Source organism: Scyliorhinus canicula, chromosome 28 (genome assembly GCF_902713615.1).
Source record: "Scyliorhinus canicula chromosome 28, sScyCan1.1, whole genome shotgun sequence".
Taxonomy (NCBI): domain Eukaryota; kingdom Metazoa; phylum Chordata; class Chondrichthyes; order Carcharhiniformes; family Scyliorhinidae; genus Scyliorhinus; species Scyliorhinus canicula.
Window position 1 is genome coordinate 1,721,935 of NC_052173.1, and position 19,319 is coordinate 1,741,253.

At 46.0% G+C, this 19,319-nt stretch overlaps 1 protein-coding gene across 2 annotated transcripts; it reads right to left on the minus strand.

The window, feature by feature from the left end:
- Positions 1–779: 779 nt before the first annotated feature.
- On the minus strand, positions 780–19,059 carry rnf41 (ring finger protein 41). Of its 2 annotated transcripts, XM_038786473.1 has the most exons (6): positions 18,872–19,059; positions 18,285–18,403; positions 13,618–13,889; positions 9,335–9,470; positions 7,495–7,598; positions 780–4,862 (listed from the first exon to the last, which is right to left on the minus strand). In XM_038786473.1, exons 2-6 carry the CDS (start codon positions 18,372–18,374, stop codon positions 4,508–4,510), a joined length of 957 nt encoding a protein of 318 aa, XP_038642401.1. In that variant the 5' UTR covers positions 18,375–18,403; positions 18,872–19,059; the 3' UTR covers positions 780–4,507. The 2 variants fall into 2 exon arrangements, with proteins under 2 accessions (XP_038642401.1, XP_038642402.1); XM_038786474.1 differs by lacking the exons at positions 18,285–18,403; positions 18,872–19,059 and adding an exon at positions 15,260–15,627.
- Positions 19,060–19,319: the final 260 nt, after the last annotated feature.

Sequence of the window (19,319 nt, forward strand, 5' to 3'; positions counted from 1 at the left end):
TCAGAGTTTAAGAGGATATCAAGCACCTTACAAAGAGGACAAAATTCGTTTTCAATTTCTGATAATAACTTGCATTTTCTCAAGGCTTGTTTGGGCAATTGATAAAACTCTAGTAGCCAGGCCAGTTTTACAAATCACATCACCAAATACAACAGATCAAGAAGGTAGAATATTTGCACCATCAACCCTCCAAAACGGTCATAACAATAATAATAATATCGTCACAAGTAGGCTTCAATGAAGTTACTGTGAAAAGCCCCAAGTTGCCACGTTCCGGCACCTGTTCAGGGAGGCCGGTATGGGAATTGAACCCGTGCTGCTGCCTTGTTCTGCATTACCACGGTGCTAAACCAGCTCCTGTTCACAATGAGTTAATAACTCTGAAGGCACCACTTGCCACACTATCCGGGTTTCACAAACAAGGAATCGCTATGTGGGCAAAGCATTGGAGGCCAACAGCCACAGAATCACAGCTCAGCAGATGGAGGAATCCTAGTTTGGTGCTTTTTGACCACATTTTGCAGATAAACATGCAAAAGCTGAACAGACAAGACTAGTTAGCCCATCAGGTTAGCCAGTGCCACTGTGATGTACCAGAGCATGGTGCAGAATGTAACGATTTGCACTGGTCAGCTGGAAGAGGCTTTCCTGGCAGAGGGTTGTGGGGAAAGGACAATCCATCTTAGCATCTGCCTTCTCGCACAAAGTAAAAGGTCGACAGACATGGACGGTGCAAGACTCGTGTGCAAGTTGGAAAGAAAAACAAAAACACCAAGACCAATTACATACTATGAGTTTTATTTCACAGATAAGTTTATGAAAAGTGTTTTGATCATCATCATTAATACAAGTGCCACAGCTTTTCAAATACATCACAACTAGTCAGCTACAGGAGACAATTTTGGACTGCAAACACTTCTCCAATCACAAAATAACTTGTGTACTTAGAAGGTCCACTTTAAAAAGGCGCGCACGGAGACAATACACATCTTTATAAAATTAAAAAAGCACAAATTGTTTTCCAGAGCAACATAAAAAAAAAACTTCACAAGGTTGCTCATTTTGCTGCAAGGTCAGTTTCTAAAATACTATTTTATTTTCTATGTATAATGACCAGACTTCCATACGGACTAATGCATGGCCAAATTTTGCTTTTCCATCCATCACATTGTAAGTGACTTGAAAGCTACAAGAGGCTGGATTGCCATCCCATTCCTCCCCAATTTAATCAGAAGTGAAATTCCCGCTCGGAGCCAAGGTAGTCAATTTCCGCCTGGTAGCAACTGGAGGTATAATTGGCCTCCGCATCCTCACGCTATGGAGGACTTAAGGAGCTAAACAACTTGGGCTTCTCCTGATTGCTAGCCTCAACTGGGATGTACGCACACAACATAGAGATCAAGCTTGTCTGGAATGCCCTCCGTGAAATAGTCCATCAATAAATGTAGAATGGGCAATTAAGTACCAGAGGGTTGCCACCTCTGCTCTTTGAGGAAAGAGAGCAAGAGCAATTAGTGAGTGAGAGCGGGCGTTGTTTAACCCCAAAATCAGGATGCAGGGCTAGAACTCCTTTGTCATTATGCTGAATTCTCAGCATGCAAACGAAAGCAGGCTTCTTTGTCAATACCTTTACCATAGCTTTCTATACATAACCAGGCGATTCTTTTTCTCTTTTCTGGTTGTATTAAGACACATTTTAATTGAGGCCCCTCAGGGTAGTTTAAAAAAAAAACTCTTATGCCTCAATTTCAGGAAGGGAGGATGTAGAGATAATGAAGAAAATAAAAAGATATTTCCAGAGTGAACACTCTGCCCATGGCCAACAAGGCCAGTATCCAGCCTGGCTGGAGGTTTCACTTCGATAAACAAGCTATGCCCGGCTACCTAGACAGGTTGCAAAACAATTAAGCCAGTCGTTAATGCATCGGTGTACAGTTGAAGTTACCAGTCACTTGCAGAAACAGAGGTCAAGAAACATGGAGGCCCTAGATGTACAAAAGGAATGTCACAAGCTGAACCCATGTCACTTTTTTCCGTAGAAATTTAAAGTACCCAATTCTTTTCCCCCCCCCCCACCCCAATTAAGGGGCAATTTAGCGTGGCCAATCCACCTACCCTGCACATCTTTGGGTTGCGGGGGGTGAGACCCACACAGACACAGAGAATGTGCAAACTCCACACGGACAGTGACCCAGAGCCGGGACCGAACCTGGGTCCTCGGTGCTGTGAGGCAGCAGTGCTAACCACTGCGCCACCGTGCTGCCCTCTGAACCCATGTCACTTACTGCAAACTTTGGTGCACAAGCTTATATTATAAGCCCTCCAAAAGTAAGCATATTTTTAACGGAGTGTAAAATATTTATACGGATTAAAACTATAAGTGAGGCAAAAGCTTTTCAACTTGCTGAAACCAAATTCTCAATACACAGAATTCTGGAGGCCAAGAGTTTAGTCACTTCAGGTTTCAGTGGATTCAATGGACAGTGATCGTTCTTTGGATGGACAGATCTTCCTCAGTACAGTCCCCAAATAGAATAGAAAGAGTTTTCCTTCATGTCGCCCAAGTACTTAAAAAGTCCTCTTTTAACCTCCTCAAAACAGTTAAAATAAATAACCTAACATTTACCCTTCTGGAACAAGCAATATATCCTATATATTGTGCTGAAAAATGATATACATTCAAGACTTGTAGACTAGATTTCACTAGAGTTTGGAAGGGATGGGACACTACATAAGGGACTTTGATAAAGCTTAATTCAGATCTAGCAAATCTTGGGAGTGAATCAACATCACCAACCCAGTTCCAAGTCCGAACAACGGCCAAACGGGATTCCACACTTTTGTAAACTTCATTTGAATGCTGGGGACAGAATTGACTCATTTTGTGGATTTAAAAAGAAAAGCACTCCAACCAAATTGCAAGATTTTAATCAGAAATAATATGTACACACACAAATTCTAGCTAGAGTTTATAAGTTCACAGCATGTTCCCCCGCATCGCACCGCCCCCCCTTCAAAGTCAAGATTTGAAGCATCATATTCCAAACCTGTTGCCTTTGGCAATTGGTGTGGTCATTCTTAGCTGCTTTGGGTCAAATCGAATAATGTGCGGCAGGAAAGGGGGCAACCCCCATTTGGAATCAGGTTTAAAAAGTCCTACATTAGGTACAGTTACCAAAGTACTGCTACCTAGTTCAGTCATGTAATCGAGAGAATTGAAGCCAAGTGAATAAAATATTTTTTAAATATACAAGTTATACTCAGGCTTTCTAGGATATCTTTCAGTCACATGCATTTTTGAAATTCTGCACTAGTGCAGCCTTTATTCTAGCTTTTTGAGGCCTGCAATCATACACCACACAATACCTAGACAGAGGAGAAGAGCTGGGTCTCTCTTATAGTTTACATGAACAAAATGTATCTCACACAGTCTCACGTAATCAGGTATTTGTAGAGCGTCTCAAAAACGAGATCGCGAATAAAATACTTCCAGGATTTTTAAAAGCAGGATTCGTCACAGGATAACTTTTTTTTTGGGCCCAATATTCCCTCCCACCGGATGTTATTCACTCCAATTTTGGCCATTCTTGCACAAACCTCATTGGACATCAGGTTTAACAATTCAAGGCAAATGCAAAAACAAAAAGGTCGGATTTTGGTTAAATGTTGGCATTGGTTCAAGGTAAAACAACCCCCTCCCCCCCCCAAAAAAAATGAATGCAATTGCCTTGCCCTGTAGCGGTTACAAATTCAGTTCATCATGACCCCTGCAAAGTCACCTAAAAAAAAAACACACATCAGCCGATTGTTCACATTCCACAGATCACTCCATGTTCCAATTAGGTTTTGCAGAAAGGGCTTTTGATCATGCCTGAATAGACAGTTTTTGCAGCAAATCAGAGTTGCTTTAGTGGATATTAAGCCATGTAGTACATACAGCACTAAAATCTTTTTGTTTTTCAGTTTGTCTGTGAGCTCTGCTCTGACAAGAGCAACCTCAAAAAGACCTTTCCCTCAAAATGATGACAGAAACACTTTTGCATTGTATATTCGACCACAGTATAACAGCAGCTACTACAATAGAAATATTGTCCTTTACTAATTTTCTGTTTGAAACAGGGAACGAAACAAACGTGAAAATCAGGTATCAGAGCAGAACTCAAACCACTGCCGGTAAAGTGAAATGGCGCCACAGATATTAGCTTGCTCACACGGAATGGACATCAGAATTGTACTTCCTGTCTTTAGTGTTTTACTCTTGGGAGAATAAATACAAAAAAAAAGTTGGGACTAATGTTTTGTGAGCTGCGAGCTCTCATTCTTGAAGCCAGTTCTCGAGCTGCACAAAAGCCGTTGGTCAAACAGTCCATAATGCAATTTGGTGAGAAGCCGCTGCGTAGAATTCGGTTTTCACTGAAGATATTTAGTTAGCGCAAGGCCCAAGTCTTGCTTGCTTTCTTCTCATTAGGAACTTCATTCAGACAAAACTGAACACACGTGTGTTGTTTTAAAAGATTTCCTCCACGCCGTGAGCAAAGATCATCACCAAACCAGGCTCCATGATCATGTCCTCTCCCATGTGCTGGTTCTCGCACGCCATTACCACCACTGCCTGCTTCCCTGGGATTCGTTTAGCTACATAGTTCTCGTAGTACCTGCGGTTCATTTGACGAGTCTCTAAGGTGGCCAGACCCTGAGGCCAGTTCCTCTCATGTGCGTTTTCGATGAGGTCATTGACTATGGACATTGGGCACCCGCTGTCTATGAGAGACCGTTTAATGACTGCTTGCAGAACTGCATCAGGGGTGGAGATCATGCCACCCCAGCGGGTTACTCTAGCAGGTTGCAGTGAATTGACCCACCTACAACACAGAAGATACCATTCAGGTAACGAGTGCATTTTATTTAACAAAACAAACAAAAGCCACCGTCAACTAAGCTCTGCAATTGAGATGATGGACAGAGCACAAATGTTTCTTTCCCCCCTTGCACCCTCACATCCTGATTCAGGTAAGGGGGCGGGGCTGCATAAGCAGCTGCAGATGGCTGCATCCTGACCTATCTGGGGGCAGGGTGCAGCGATGTGACAAGTGCCCTGCTCCAGCTGAAATGGCTGCATGGAGATTGCATCCTGCCACAGCTCAGAAGCTAACGGACAGGTTGCTCCCAACGCCACAAAACCTAAAACAGGCTTCCCTGCAGTCAACTGACTTCACAACTTTATTTCGATTTTCCTGGTTATTTTTGAAGTGAGGCCATGTACCCAAATAGAACATGCAGATGGAGGCCATTCGGCCCATTGAGTCTGCACCGACCCACTTAAGCCCTCACTTCCACCCTATCCCCGTAACCAATAACCCCTCCTAACCTTTTTGGACACTAAGAGCAATTTATCATTGGCCAATCCACCTAACCTGCACGTCTTTGGACTGTGGGAGGAAACCGGAGCACCCGGAGGAAACCCACGCAGACACGGGGAGAACGTGCAGACTCCGCACAGACAGTGACCCAGTGGGGAATCGAACCTGGGACCCTGGCGCTGTGAAGTCACAGTGCTAACCACTTGTGCTGCTCTCGGCAATAGACGGAAGTATGAAAGAAGAGGAAAAGAAAGCCTTGCCTTTCACCACCTCAGAGCGCCCCAAAGTGCTTTACAGCCAATGAGGAACTTTTTTAAAAGCGCAGCCATTGTTGTAACACGGGCAGTGTAGCAGCCATTTTGCGCACAGCAAGCTCCCACAAACAGCAATGTGATAATGAGCCAATATCCATTTATTTTTGTTTTTAAAAAGTGGTCAGTTGAAGGATAAATATTGGCCAGGACACCAGGAGAACTTCCCTACTCCTCAAATTGTGCCCGTGGGATCTTCTCTGTCCACCTGGGCAGATTGACCCTCAAAAACTCTCAACGGAAAGACAGTACCTCCGACACACACGCTTTACATCGCAGGCTGTGCATGTCCAGTAGCTCACGGGGCAGCTAGTCTGTTCCCAGCTATTGCAAAGAAATGCACCCAAGTGCTGCCCTGCCCCAATCCCCTCCTTTCTGGGGCTCACATGCAGGTGATGACATCAGAAGTCCTAGGAGCCGATTTTAATAGTTTCACTTTTTCCTTGTTGGTCACCCTTTAACCCTCCTTACTCGAGCTGGTGAGGTCACCACTACCTTGAGATATATAGTACTGTGGGCAAGTTAATCATTCCTTCCACCACCCTTTCAACTCTCAAAGACAATTGAATGGAGCGTTTCGCTTTTAAGTGCCCACGTCATTTATATAGCGGTGGCGGTTAGCTCCTGATCTAACTTCATGGACATGGAGATCGCGAAAGGATTGGAAAAAAAAAAGTGTCCAAAATGATCGGCTGGCGAACATTAGAAAGACTGCTCCTGAATCAATAAGATTAGCAGCTTTCAAAGGCTTCAGGACATCCCGAAGCACTTTACTGCCAATGAAACACAAGTTACTGTTGTAATGTAGGAAATGCAGCAGCCAATTTGCGCAAAGCAAGCTCCCATAAACAGCAATGTGATAATGAGCAGTTTTTGTTTTAAAGTGATACTAGTTGAGGGGTCAACATTGATGCCAGGATATTGGGGGAGGGGGGGGGGGGGGGGGGGAGAAGAACTCCCCACTGCTGCTTCAAATAACACCATGGGATCTTTTTACCCACATGATTTAATATTTCATCCAAAAGATGGCACCTCCCAACAGTTCCGCACTCCCTCAGTGTTGGCCTAGATTTTGAGCTAAAATCTCTGCAAATGGAAACATCTGTATTTATATAGAGCCTCGTGTGATCTCAGGGTGTCCCTAAAGCACTTTTTAAACAGATAATGAAGGATTTTTGAAGCGTAGTTACTGTTGCAACATGGGAAATGCAGCCACCAATTTGCGCGCAGATAGGAATGCAATAATGACCAGATAATCCTTTTCCGTGATGTCGACGGAGGGGAAAATATGGGAGTGGCCAACAGGCCAACCCCCCCCAACCCTGTTCTTCTTTAAAATAGTATAGCGGGATCTCACGTGCACCTAGGTGGGCAGATGGAGCCTCAGTACTGCATTGGAAAGCTTTGATTTCTTGCTACCCACTGAGCCAACACCCAAGATGTTTTTGGGACGTTTAGTGAATGGTCTATATTTACACAATGACAGGCCAACATTGGACTTTGACTCCCGCCTCAGTACTGGATTTAAAGAATGGACTCAAGTCTGAATAGAGCCCTGCTTCAGTATCTTAATTTAGCCAACATTTAAATATTTGAAATTGTAAAATTCAAGGGTGCAGCTACAGAACAAAAGTATATTTATGAAATTAACTCAAAGACTATTACCAGCTTAGAAAATACGGGCAGCTCATATTTCTTATCCATCTCCCAGCAGGAGATGGCACAGCAGCGGAGACCTGGAAAGAAGACACAGTCTCCCTACTTAAATCACAGACTGGTGCAAGGCAGGAGGAAAAAGGACAAGAAACTGAATGGAAACGTACTCTAGGATCTCATTGTACTCAATGGTTTCCTCCAGGTTCTGTAGGTTTGGGTTTGCACTGCGGATAGCCCTCATGTACGCTTTCAAAAGTTGAATGTCTCGTTTCTGCAAAGTAAGGAAAACACACACACACACAGTTCATCAATGATCGTCAATAATCTGTCTTTTCTCAGATGCTGACAGACCTGCTGGGTGTTGCCAGCTCTTTATTTTAATTTTCTTCAGGAGACATATTTTCATTAAGGAAAATGGCCCAAAATGCCACGGAACCTCCATGGTTAGAAGCACACAAAAAAAACCGAGGCCATTCAGCCCAACTGGCATATGCTTGTGTTAAGGCTCCACACAAGCCGCCTCCCACCTTACCTCACCTAACCGCTGCCCCCAAATCAGCTTATCCCTCTATTCCTTTCTCCCGCATCTTTTGCGCAGACCTCAAGCTTTTGCCCCTTGTGACCATGTGGATTTGCAAGCTATGCGATTTCCCTCACAATCAGGAGCTTGGCATCCTTCGCTAGTCCAGGAGTGTCCGGGAAAATTAGAAAAACCATAGCGCCTGCCAACTTGGAGTGAGAACCTGGGACCTACCAAGTCTGTTGACGTCAGTATTAATTACATGGGGTTCTACCCATCATAGGAAAATGTGTGTCCCCTATCGGTCAACTGGTGTGGTTACACAAAAGAACCTATCCCATAGTCTTCAAAATATCAGACCATTTACTACATCTGGTGCCCACTGATAACGGGTGCATGTGTGCGAACAAGATGGCCAGCATAGCAAAGGTAGCACGATAAGAATGTTGGATTCAATCAAAAGTGTTTAGAAAGAGTGAAAACAAGTGTACAAGAAACACGGATAAATGGAAACAGATTTCAAGATTCCTTTCAGTTGGAAGAGGCATTAAAATGTGACTGGGGATAATGAAATTTATGTGCGTGATTAATGGTTCCCTCACAATCAAGATGCTGCATAAAAGAGAGTCACATAGGAGCATGTCACTTGCTGCAAAGCGCAAATTGCTTTTGACACTCCGCTCTGCACACTTGCTGACTCCCTCAGCCAGAGAGAAACCATATAAAAACCAACTGGCTATTAACACATTTTGAACTGCTTTCCTGTAGAATTCCCAATGACCCACACACCTCCCTAGAAGAAACTTGCTTGGATTTGCTCTCGTGTCTGATTGCGTCCTGACGGTGTTTGCGCTACAGGTTTAGCGCTGGAATGAAGTGCAATAGCCTCGCACAGATGCCCCAGTTGCAGTGGAAATGCAAACTTAAACTGGACTCCTCTCAAGCCAGAATTCATCTCCGCACAGTTACGTGCAGGCGCCAATTGTGAGCCCCACAGAGCTACAGGTCAGCACTTTATGCTTCAATCTTTGACATACCAGAGTGCAAGTCCTTCAGCAAACAACCCAAAAGACCTCAAGAGCACCACATTTTGGGATGATTGCATTTTTAAAAAAATACACAAATATATTTCTCAATACAATATCACAGCCGTTCCTGCCAGAAATAATGAGAGCATTTACCATTCCATCACTCCCAGCATACATTAGCTATTTGACGTTTCGGCCAACATAAGCAATATGCGTTTTTAAAGGTGAACGTTTAAGTTGTGAGGCCCATACTTTAAAAAAAAAGGGATGATTGCTTTTCCGGGAGGAGGGGAACGAATGGAGGTGGGATGGGAAGGGGGAAGGAAAGTAGGAAGACATTTCCACCACTAAATGGTTAACAGGTAACAATAAGGAACCAATATGGAAAATCCAAACCTTTACTGCCCCGGGGGTAATGTTCTGCTAGCCTTTCTGGGTCAGCTGCCAGCAAGCACCCACCTGCTCTGCCAGCTGATGTTTATGTTCCGCTGAAGCTTTCTCCAGCTCTGCGATCTTCCCCTGTTGCTGAAGCACCACAGTGCGAAGGTGTTTGGTACAGTTGTGGTTTGGTAGTTCATCTTTGGGCATTTCTAATCTGAAAGGAAAGAGGATAGAGATAAAATAGAACAGTAGAAACCCTCCCTCGAGCAATACCGGAAGGGTAAATTTTCTAATCGGCATCATTTGTCATTTTAAATTTGTCCAAGAATTAAATAACTTGCATTTAAAAAACATGAGGATTCCCCAAGGCATTGACAGATTGAAGTCATTTACACGGTGATAGCCTGTATGAACGACCAGTTTTTGTTGTGGGTTGAGAGATGACAGTTGACTAGGAAGACAAGTAATCTCCCCATCGCTTCTTCGAACAGTGCAGTGAAATACGTGCCACGGTCCGGGAGAAGGGCCTGAACCTCCGACCTACTGTCTCAGCAGCAAATGCTATCACTGGGCAAAAGTCAAAACACGCCAGTGGATTAAGCATTCTTACCAAAACAGCACCGAGCAGAACATGTACCCTTCACATAAACGTTTCATTTCCAATCGCCCGAGGGAGTTTGGAGAGGAATTTAGAATGTCGTCTCCCCACCCCCCATCCTTTTGCCCATGGATTTTTTTCCTGTACTTTTTTGCCTCTCCTGGAAGATTACATAATTGTGGGGGGGAAAGGTGGCTTTAGCCATAGAACATAGAACAGTACAGCACAGAACAGGCCCTTCGGCCCTCGATGTTGTGCCGAGCAATGATCACCCTACTCAAGTCAACGTATCCATCCTATACCCGTAACCCAACAGCCCCCCCCCCTTAACCTTACTTTTATGGACACTACGGGCAATTTAGCATGGCCAATCCACCTAACCCGCACATCTTTGGACTGTGGGAGGAAACCGGAGCGCCTGGAGGAAACCCACGCACACACGGGGAGGATGTGCAGACTCCGCACAGACAGTGACCCAGCCGGGAATCGAACCCGGGACCCTGGAGCTGTGAAGCATTTATGCTAACCACCATGCTACCGTGCTGCCCACAGTTATGGTCCAGTTATTGTAATTTATGGCAGGATTGATGGGCCCCGTCTGTGAAGCTTGTACGTTATGAATTTTGTTACTAACCTCCACTCGTTGCATTTTGCTGAAGAAATTACCCTGCTCTTAAAAATCAGTAGCTTTGGACAGGGAGTTGTTTATGTGTGGAGACTCGGTTTAAACAGACCATTTACTGCGTAAAGCGATTCTGTCGTCGTGCCTCCAGCTCAGTAGCTGAATTTTCTGCCTGTGAGCTAAATTTCCATGGAGGTTTTAATATCGAGTTAGGCTAAATCACCGTGGCTGGGACAGATTGCAACAAGATGTAGCACATTGAAGAGCAAGAGACAGGTATGTGTGCGTGTGCATTGAGATAATAAATGTATGGGGTATTAAAAAGAAGGTTTACGGTGAAGGAGAAAGGTGGAGTATTGCAGCAGGCCAAGGAGAGCAAGATGCGGAGTTAAAATGGCAACAGGAAGGCTGGGGTCATGCTTGCGGACCGAGCAAAGGGGTTTCACAAAGCGGTCACTCAGTCTGCGTTTAGTCTCCCCAATGTAGAGGGGACACATTGGGAGCAGCGGAGGTGCAAGTGAAACGCTGCTTCACCTAAAAGGAGCGTTTGGGAGCTTGAATAGTGAGGAGGGAGGAGGTAAAGGGACAGGTGTTGCACCTTGTGACTGCAATCATCTCCTTCAATTTGTCACCCACGTCTCTGTCCTTGGCCTGCTGCAATGCTTCAGTGAAGCCCAATGCAAGCTGGAGGAACAGCACCTCATCTTCCAATGTAGCTTCTGTACACACACACACACAATCGCACACAGGGCCATCTGGAAGTTTGCTACATCTTGTGCAATCTCGCCCAGCTACAATAATTTTTCCAACACATTTTCCCTCCTTTTAGTTGTGATGAAGAGTCAAACAGACTCGAGCATTGTTTTCTCACTCTACAGATGCTGCCATACCGGCTGAGTTTTTCCAGCGTTTTTGGTTTCTGTTTTAGACTCCAGCATCCACAGTATTTTGCTAATTCTAGGTTAAATCACTGGGGCCACATTATTGTGGTGCGCAAGTTAAACTGCGCACAGCGAGTGGCAGCAGGAGCAAACATTGTTGAGTCCTGAGCGCTATAGGTAATTTGCTAAATTAGGGCAGCACGGTAGCATAGTGGTTAACACAGTTGCTTCACAGCTCCAGGGTCCCAGGTTTGATTCCTGGCTTGGGTCACTGTCTGTGCGGAGTTTGCACATTCTCCCCGTGTCTGCGTGGGTTTCCTCCGGGTGCTCCAGTTTCCTCCCACAGTCCAAAGATGTGCAGGGTAGGTGGATTGGCCACGATAAATTGCCCTTAGTGTTGGGTGGGGTTACTGGGTTATGGGGATAGGGTGAAGGTGTGGACCTTGGGTAGGGTGCTCTTTCCAAGAGCCGGTGCAGACTCAATGGGCCGAATGGCCTCCTTCTGCACCGTAAATTCTATGAACATCATTATGTACTTATTCAAAACATTAACCCAAAGAAGGACATCCAGGTCTCGCCAACAAGGCCAAACTGAGCAAACGTTTTGCATTCGTTTGAGTGACTTTGATGGTAAAACTTTTTTAAAAAAAATATTTATTTGCATCCCAATACCGTAGTTTGTCACGAACACACCAGCAAAAGGAACTAACTATGCCAGCTAAAAAAGCTATCATGAGGGCCACACTGGATCTAACCAAGCAGCTGAAGGCGCTTCCAAGAATTGCTGTCCGGATTTTATCCCCATCCTCCTTTTCATTTCAAAGTTGCCCTCACTCTACAAATGACTAGGTATCAGCAATCACGAAGTCAACAGGATTTGCAGTCCCTGCGACTGAATAAAGGGTGCACGAGAACACGGGCCCACTCCCGACGCACAAATTCTCATCCCTTTCAATGTCCAGCTCGTTGCTCATGGGCACTTTCATTAAATCAGCACGGCCAAGATAAGCACTCATTCGGTGTTGTGGAGAAGGGGGATACATCTTCCATGGCAATGGTGTAGTGTGTAAGCAGATTGCAATGCTAAATTAACATGTAGAAATGAGCTGGCCCTGACATTTTTATTTCCTCCTTGGCACAAGGAGAGCATCAACCAAGTGGGGAAAAGTGGCCTCTGACTGACTGGGTGGATTGTGAAGGCGAGGAAGGAGAGCATTCCTCCTATTTCAGCACCCAGTGAACACCCTACCAGATCTTTTTATTTTATTTTAGTGTACCCAATTCATTTTTCCCAATTAAGGAGCAATTTAGCATGGTCAATCCACCTACCCTGCACATCTTTGGGTTGTGGGGGCGAAACCCACGCAGACACGGGGAGAATGTGCAAACTCCACACGGACAGTGACCCAGAGCCGGGATCGAACCTGGGACCTCGGCATCGTGAGACAGCAGCGCTAACCACTGTGCCACCCTGCTGCCCCATCCCACCAGAGTCAACATCCACCCAGAAGGGGATAAAGGCACATTAAATCATCAGACAAAAAACACAAAGTGTGACAAAAATTGTCAGTTTTCTTTCCCAATTCCCAAGAAATTACTGGGCATCTTACATTCAAGTGACCATTCACAGAATTTACAGTGATGGAGGCCATTCAGCCCATCGTGTCTGCATCGGCCCTTGGAAAGAGCACCCTACCCAAGCCCACACCTCCACCCTATCCCAATAACCCAGTAACCCCACCCAACACTAAGGGTAATTTTGGACACCAACGGCAATTTACCATAGCCAATCCACCTAACAGCACATCTTTGGACTGTGGGAGGAAACCGGAACACCCGGAGGAAACCCACGCAGACACGGGGAGAACGTGCAGACTCCGCATAGACAGTGAACCAAGCTGGGAATTGAACCTGGGACCCTGGAGCTGTGAAGCAACTGTGCTAACCACTGTGCTATCACACTGTCCATAGTTCTTCAGGCATGAGCCAGAGTACCCAGTCGCTAACTCCTCCGCTCTGCCATCCCTTTGCCAAAAAGCCAGCATGGTTACTGGTCACACCTCCCCACTGCAGTGGCCAAGACGGACGAACTCAGAACAAGCCAGAGATCAGAGCTGGCACCTTCTTGAGGCACATCGCTCCGTATCAACACTAGATTCTAAATTTATTCACCCAAATAAAAAAAAACATACATGAGCACCGGAACAGGGGTCTGAAGGTTTGACTGTGCTGCATAGGTGAAAGTAGTTGAGAAACTCACCCGCATCCCTGCTCACACGTCACAGGGCGCTTTGGATTGTGCTCGCAATCGTTAAGGTGAGAGGTCAACTGGTCAAGCCGCACCACAGCCGTGCAGCCGTAGCTGGCGTTGTCGCAGGTGATCTGCAGTTTGGACAGCATGTTCCGCATGATGCGGGGGACAGGTCGAAGGTGGGCTAGGGTAACCACGCTGCGATCCACAGGGCAGGTCTGCTGCTGGGAGAACCACTGGGTGATGCAGGCATTGCAAAACGCATGCTCACAGTGTGGCGCCTAGGAGAGAGCAGAGGAGACGGCATATGAACCGACGAAAGAGAGAACAAATAAACAAGACAGCACCAGTCATCTGGAAATCCAATTTGCGGTGACCCAATTTAAGCGCACTCCGGCTCTATTCAATAAAAACAGAAATGCTTCACAAGCATGCATGGCTATAAATCCAGATGATGTCATGAGGAAACGTATAGATTGCCAAAATCAGACAGCACAAAGAAACTCAATCTGCTGCCACCCCTACAATCTTCCTCAGTAAGTATGGAGATGTACACTGGCCAGAGGTGAAGTTCCTTTAATCAAATTCAAGGTTAAAAAAAAAAACACATCTGCGGCATTGTCAAGTTGCCAATTTTTATGATGCAGCTAGTATCAAAGTACCATTTGGAGCTCGCAGTTGCTCCCGTAATCCTCTTTAAAGCTGCCTCATCAAATCTATCATGCATCTCTTCGTTGGGATTAAACAAAGCTAGTGGATCTGTACCAATTTGAAAATTACAGTTACACAGGACCACAGTGGGATGGGGAAACCACAAAGACTACGAGGAGACTTCAGAGATGAGGCCCAATCGCCTCTTCACAATGTTGTTTGCAAAACAGCATTTATCCAGTTCAGAAGATTGGATTAACCCTCCGTCAACCAGTTTAAAAACTTGCAGCAGTAGTTAGCCAACTAGGATAAATATCAAACTCAATGAGCTTCATTAAAAATCAGATTTCCTCTTAAAACACATCAACTCTTTGCCTCCCCTTCTTGGCTCATATCTGCATCCTGGAACGGAGACACACAAAACTATCAAGGCTCTCACCCGGGAACATTACAAGGCTTCCTCGCTGTCAACAAAGGGTAGTTTTGTCCATTTCTTCTTCTTCACTCTTGTCTGTCATACGCTCAGCTCCAATACATTAATATTGTGCTCGCAAAACGGCACTCGTCACTCAGGTTAATGTCCTTCATTCCGATCTGGCTGCAAATCTTGGAATCCAAATAATGCTGCTGCTAATTGGTCATGGACCGTACGTTCCTGCCACTAATTCCCCTCCTCTCTCAAGTCGGTGCATGCCATTCATTTGAAACGGCGACACATCGCCACGCCATTATACATCACCACAATTCCATAAATAGAAAGCTTGTTGTGTTCAATAATTAGCAAGTCTAGCACTACACTGCCAATTCACAAGGCAGAAGATTCAAGGGGTAATTCTGAAATGTTGCTGCCAATGCTTATTTCAATGCTGCTCATTCTCCCCCCCCCCCCCCCCCCCAAAAAACTAATTTATTAAATAAAGGACATAAAATTCCCCTAATCGCCTCCAAAAGTCACACAAAATCGGGCCTCTACATTAGTCAATAAGAGGTGCACACTTACCACAATCCACTAAAGCAGTGGAGGGGGCAGGAAATTAGCAGACGCGAGAGAGTGCTTCTCGACAAACATACTGTAGACCGAGATTGAAATCATACAATTCATAATACAAGAAATAGACGGAGTAAGCGAGGCTCGCAAGGGAGTATCAGTCAGCTATTTGAGAACAAGGAGAGCTGCAAGTACAGCTGATCCCAGCCCTAGTCTCATGCAACAAATGTACACTGCTACCAGGAGGTGAGGAAACTGGAAGAAGTCTAATCTGCTGCTCCCTCCCCAACTAAAGGGGAGGGACAAAACATGGCACCCCTGCCCTAGCCAAGAACAGGGATCAAATCAGAGATTATGGCCAGCATGGCTGATTCACCCACTGAATAACCCATCTAAAGGAGCCCGACTAATTCTGCCTCCAACAGATCTCACTGCATTCAGTAAGCACTTGTACACATCAACCCCCACAACTGGCTATGGTTAACGTGGAGAAGCTGGACTGTACGATCCAGAAGAGTCCAGTTCGGTGCTTAGAAGGTTAACCTCACTTTTCTCCCCTCAGATGCTGACCAAACTATTGTGCATTTGAGCACTGGCAGTTCTTCTATTGTCTCCTCCACTCCACTCCACACCCCCCCCCCCCCCAAACTACCCAGTCCGTTTACCACCTCCCCCCCGCCTACCCAGTCCGTTTAAGTGTTCGAGTATTACACAGGACCGTGGGAGCTCGAGAGTCACTTGAATCACAAAGCTATGATTTCTATTTAAAACTTCAGAGAGATTTTATACGGCTCTGCAACGTAGGAAGCATTCCATTAATCTCCTGACCATGCAGATTTCTGACGCAGCACAGCTGCAGTCATTCCAACCCTGCACCAATAGATCCCAAGGAGATCTGATGGACAGTACGTCCCTATTTGCAGCCCAAACTCCTTTTAAAACCCTATACCTTGAACCAAACATTAGAAATACAAGGAGGATTTCAGATAACATGGTCAGGTGAGCTAGCGTGAACGGCGCTTCAGAGTCCGATAGCTCCTCTGCGAACTGCTCACTATTTTACCCTGGCGGGCGGGAGGCTCGCACATTGGAGGGCTCCCGTTCGGGAACAGCATTTCCGGGGTTTAACGCCCGGTCCCAGGGGCAACAGAGGCAAAAGCAGGGAGAAGGCACAGTGAAGGGAAATATCGAAAACAAGTAAAAAAAAAACAAACGGCCGTGGAAAAAGCAGCTGAAAGTCCATCGGGAAGTGGAAAGGTCACCGCAGGGATGGCAAGGAAAGTGGAGGCTGGGGCACCAGGGGAGGCCGCATTGCCCACGGCTGAGGAAATGACTACGGTGATGGCCGCGGAACTAGAAAGGCAGTTCACAAAGCACATGGAGGCGATGAGGAAGGAGATGGGGGCGGTATCGAAAGTGCTGGTGGAGGAGGCGATCCCGGTGAGGGCGGCAGTATTGAGCGCACTGGCGGAGGTGCGGGAGCAAGGTGAGGCGCTGAAGGAAGTGGAAGAGACATTATTGCAGCACGATGATCAAATTACCTCGATGGGGAAGGAGATGCGGAAGGTGATAGAGATCAACAAGGGTCTGCAAGCCAAAACGGATGACTTGGAAAACAGATCCAGGCGACAGAATCGAAGGATTGTGGGTCTTCCCGAAGGAGTGGAAGGCCCAAGGCCAATTGAGTATTTTGCCACGATGCTGGCGAAGCTATTCAGGGAGGGGGATGATCCCTCCCGATATGAACTGCATTGGGCTCATCGGTCGCGGAGGCCTGTACCAAAGGAGAGTGAGCCGCCAAGGGTAGTGACTCTGTGCTTCCGTAGGTACAGCATGAAGAAGGTGGTCCTGTGCTGGGCCAAGCAGAAGCGGGTGGTGCAGTGGGCTGGAGTTGGTATACGCATATATCAGGACTTTACGGTGGAGCTGGCGAGGAGGCAGGCTGCCTTCAGCCGGGTGAAGAGGGCCCTGTACATCAGTATGGTGCAGGGTGGCATAGTATACCCAGCTAAGTTGAGTGTGACCTACAAAGCCAAGGACTTTTATTTCGGAAACAGCAGAGGAATTTGCGAAGGCAGAAGGACTGTGGCTGAATTGAGAAGTGGTCATGTACCGATGTAGCCTCATGTAGCTGTATTTTTTCACTGCGGCTGGTGTATGTGCTAAATGAGCCAACGTTGTATATACTTGGACAAGGGAAGAGAGGGGACTTTCACTTGCAACGATGGTTCTTTGGAGCTTAGGTGCGAATGCGGAGGTTGTGCGCTGAAGGGGATTTCTTGGTTTTCCTGGGACCGGGCAAGGGGGAAAAGGGACCCGGGCGGGGGCCTCCACGCTGGCCGGTTTAAGCCGGCCAGTAAACGGGAGTGAGGTGGGTGTGGGGGGACCTGCAGCCATCGGAGCCTGGCAGAACAGGTTCCGATGAGTCTAGCCGGGGTGGAAAGTTTGGGGGGGGGGGGGGGGGGGGGGAGAGAGGGGAGGAACAGAGGTTGGGGGGGAGGAGTTTTGTAAGAGGATGTGGAGGGGAGGATCGATGATGGGGGGGGCTTGCAATGCGTGGGTGTCATTTACGGTACTCTTTCGGGGATTGGATGGCATTGAATATTAAGGGGGGTGGGGGGACTCTTATAGGTCAACAGTGACCATAGGCCATTCCCAATTCCTTTTTCTTTATTCTCCTTGGTTTGTCCCACCGTGGGAGGGTTTGTTGTATTTGATGCTTATAGTTTCAGGTGGGTCGTTGTTTGGGATGGCGGGAGGTTGAGATCGTTGTTGTTGTTAAGGGAATTTACTTAGTCAATTTGTTACCATTTACTGCTTGCTGGTGGGGTGTAAACTTTGAAGAAAATGGAGAATAAAAATATTTGAAAAAAAATAAATGCGCTTGCATGATCAGGCATAGCTTGTGATGCCCCCCACAGTCGAATAGTTTGCAGATTGAGAGAGAGAGAAAAAAAAAAGATTTGGGCACCAAGATCATTTGAGATCCCTCCACACAACCCAATTCCACCTCAACCATCCCAAATAGTTTACTCACTTGCACAGGCTCTTCCAAAACCCAGCTACAAATCGGACAAATCAAATCTTCATCCACCTCGCCCTGAAACCGATTGACGTCGTACCCCATGGCTCATACTGCAACAGGCTTAGTAGTTTCTGGTAAAAGAAAATAAATCATTACATTAGTTTGCAATAAATTCCATTGCTTGGTACAAAAGAGGCCCATCCTCAAATGGACTATAAAATTCACTTTAGAAAATGCAAAAACTTCTCTTACAAACATGTACAAACAATAAAGCACGTCAAAACTTAGAAACATGGTGTTGGTTTTCTCCTTGGGACAGTCTGAACTGACTTAAAAGCAAACCAAAGAGAATTAATGATTCTAACTGGATCATATACAGTAACTTCAAACACATTTGCCACATTGCACCCAGCCTTCAATCTTCCACAACACACCCAATTCCAAACACATCATTTTGCTCGTTCTGTGTTTCGCCTCTCCACCCCCACCAAAACAAGTCTCGCTCGGATTTCTTTTCTGCCACCAACACCGGCCCGAGCAGCCCCATCGTTGCCAATACTTTGTCGTGAGTATTTAAGCTGCCGGCAGAAATTTCTTACCATTTCAGTAAATTCTCCTGGAGACACGACGAGAGTTCAAATACAAGGCTCCTTTCAAAATTGAAACTTGCAGCCATGAAACAACTCCGGTGTCAATGCTAATCTTCCCAGTTAAACAGAAGAGGATTGAGGATAATGGTCACCGAACGCAGCTTTAAATGTATCACAGCAGCAAACCGCATAACAGTGCGCATCCATTATTTTAATAGCATCAGATGTTCTGAGCTGGAAGCAAGCCAACATATAGAGATTAATTTGGACAAGTAAACCTTTTCCCAGCTCTGCAGCAACAACTTAGAGCCTTGCCTCTCCAATTCTCTTCCACAATTAAAAGCTCCACTTAAACACAGAGGAGATAGCAACAACTGCAGGGCAAATACTTCTCCTCCAAGTATAAAAGGAAAACTATGAAAAAAAAATCACTATGCGTCACCTCCTCTCTGACTGT

Bases quoted from the DNA above. Each gene is read 5' to 3' on its own strand.
- rnf41 (XM_038786473.1), bottom strand. From the start codon at position 18,374: ATGGGGTACGACGTCAATCGGTTTCAGGGCGAGGTGGATGAAGATTTG. The intron at 13,890-18,284 runs GTGAGTAAACTA...GCTCTCTCCTAG, and splicing joins TTTTGGAAGAGCCTGTGCAA to GCGCCACACTGTGAGCATGC. The intron at 7,599-9,334 runs GTGGGTGCTTGC...CTTACTTTGCAG, and splicing joins AACATCAGCTGGCAGAGCAG to AAACGAGACATTCAACTTTT.